Here is a 1,918-nt window from a genome sequence, read left to right as displayed (position 1 = left end):
TCCATCAGCTCATTCAGCTTTAGCACCTGTCTTGTCCCCAGTGGCTTTTCCAGAACTACTGCCTTCACCATGAAGCTCCATGAGTTTTCCCAATTCAAACTTAAACTTCTTCAGCATTTTTACTTTTCTAACAAAGACATCATGGAGAGGATAAATAGATTGGCAAGCCTTTTCTATGTCTTTTCCAATGCTGTCTAGAATCAATTTATTGACCACTTCTTTCAAGTCATTTGTCTGCACCTCTTGAGTCATCATTTCCATCATCCTCTGGATTTGGCGGACCTGTTGGTGCTGAGCATAAGAGGTCTTCCGTATCTGATTGTTGCGTTTTTTAGTAAAACCAGTACAGAATAGACAAAGCAAGTAACCATGAGTAGTCTTAACATCAACGTGAGCTTCAATCATTGTCTGCCATTTTTTGACCATGGAACACATTTTGTCACGAATAAGATTCATGCCATGGAAGTTAGTCAGGCAGTTTTTGCCCTGAACATCTTCAGTAATCAGCTTGAATTTTCTAAATGCAACTTCATCATTCTGCAGATCAACGAGACTCACTTCAAACACACAACCCTCAAGGCCATCGGATGCAATTTTGGTTCCTTGGGTCCTGGTGACTAGCGTCTTTCCAATATTTCTTATATTGAACATAGCAGCTGCTTTCACATTATACCAATCTTTCTTAGAAAATGGATCCATCACTTTCTTCTTGGCTCCCTTTTTGCTGCCTTTTGTAAGGCACTTGTTCTTGCCAACCACCATGGTGCTGCTCAGAGAGCCACAAGGCCTGGAGGTTATTCTCTTAAGTGAAAAAAGCCAGGCACAGAAAGACAAATATTGCATGTTCTCACTTATATGTAGGAGCTAAAAAAATTGAACACATGGGGCTAAAGAATGGAAAAACAGATAATAGAGATGGAAGGGACAGTGGTGGGGGGCTGGCGGATAAAGAGAAGTGTTAAAACATACAAATATACAGTAAGATAAAAGGAATAAATTCAATATTCCACAGCAGACTAAACTTAACAAAAGTTAAGGATGACTAAACTTAACAAAAATGTGTTGTACTCACATGACAGACACCCTGAATGCCCCTTCTTGATCACTATGTATTATATACATATAACAGATTTTCTCATGTACCCCATAAATATACACAAATACATTTTTTAAAAAAGAAACTGGAACTAGCTCAGGAAGAAAAGCGAAGTATGTGGCTCCGGTAACCAAACCACAGCAGGAGCAAGTGACTAGAATCAGGGACTCCAACATCCCCTGGGTGCTCCCAATGCCTCTCCTTTCTGTGGAAGGGCTTCATTTCCTCCTGCTGAAGACTGGCCTCTTCCATGAGCATGGGGCATAGCCATTGAAAGCTTCCAGACTTATTCTCACAGCTTTGTCAGACTTTCCACCCACTGTAAAAATAAAAAGGCTCATGGTCCCCAGTTTCACTGCAAAAAGACTCTTGTCTGCTTGGGCCACCTGTCCTCACTGTAGTAGAGGTGTGGAGCAGGGGCCATGGTATGCTCTGGGTTGATTCAGCCATATATACCTGGATGATCTCACCATGGTTAAATGTTGAAAGGGTTTCAGAGGGCTTCCTCTTCTGGATAGAATGTATATGTAGGAACAATCCAACACTCCTGCTGAAGCAACTAGAAAAAACAGAGTAAGTTACAGAAATCACCTTTTTAAGACATTGCAGAGTTGTGCCATCAATGAGGACTAATGAACTGAAATTCTGGAGAGGAAAGAGCCTTTTCCTTTTTTTTTTTTTTTTTTTGAGACTGAGTTTCACTCTTGTTGCCCAGGCTGGAGTGTAATGGCACGTTCTAGGCTCACCGCAACCTCCGCCTCCTGGGTTCAAGTGATTCTCCTGTCTCAGCCTCCCGAGTAGTTGGGATTGCAGGCATGTGCC

General features: G+C 41.8%; 1 protein-coding gene across 1 annotated transcript; it reads right to left on the bottom strand.

Annotated features, from left to right (window-relative positions):
• LOC129006268 (small ribosomal subunit protein eS1-like) lies at positions 1 to 762 on the bottom strand. Its single transcript, XM_054435803.2, has one exon. It carries the CDS (start codon positions 760 to 762, stop codon positions 10 to 12), a length of 753 nt encoding a protein of 250 aa, XP_054291778.1. The 3' UTR covers positions 1 to 9.
• Between the last annotated feature and the right edge of the window lie 1,156 nt (positions 763 to 1,918).

This window comes from Pongo pygmaeus, chromosome 8 (genome assembly GCF_028885625.2).
Source record: "Pongo pygmaeus isolate AG05252 chromosome 8, NHGRI_mPonPyg2-v2.0_pri, whole genome shotgun sequence".
Lineage (NCBI taxonomy): Eukaryota > Metazoa > Chordata > Mammalia > Primates > Hominidae > Pongo > Pongo pygmaeus.
The sequence above is the reverse complement of the archived record's forward strand: the minus strand, read 5'-3'. Positions and strand labels throughout refer to the sequence as shown.

What these genes read in the sequence shown, in the direction of transcription:
- LOC129006268 (XM_054435803.2), bottom strand. Translation starts at nt 762, where the DNA reads ATGGTGGTTGGCAAGAACAAGTGCCTTACAAAAGGCAGCAAAAAGGGA.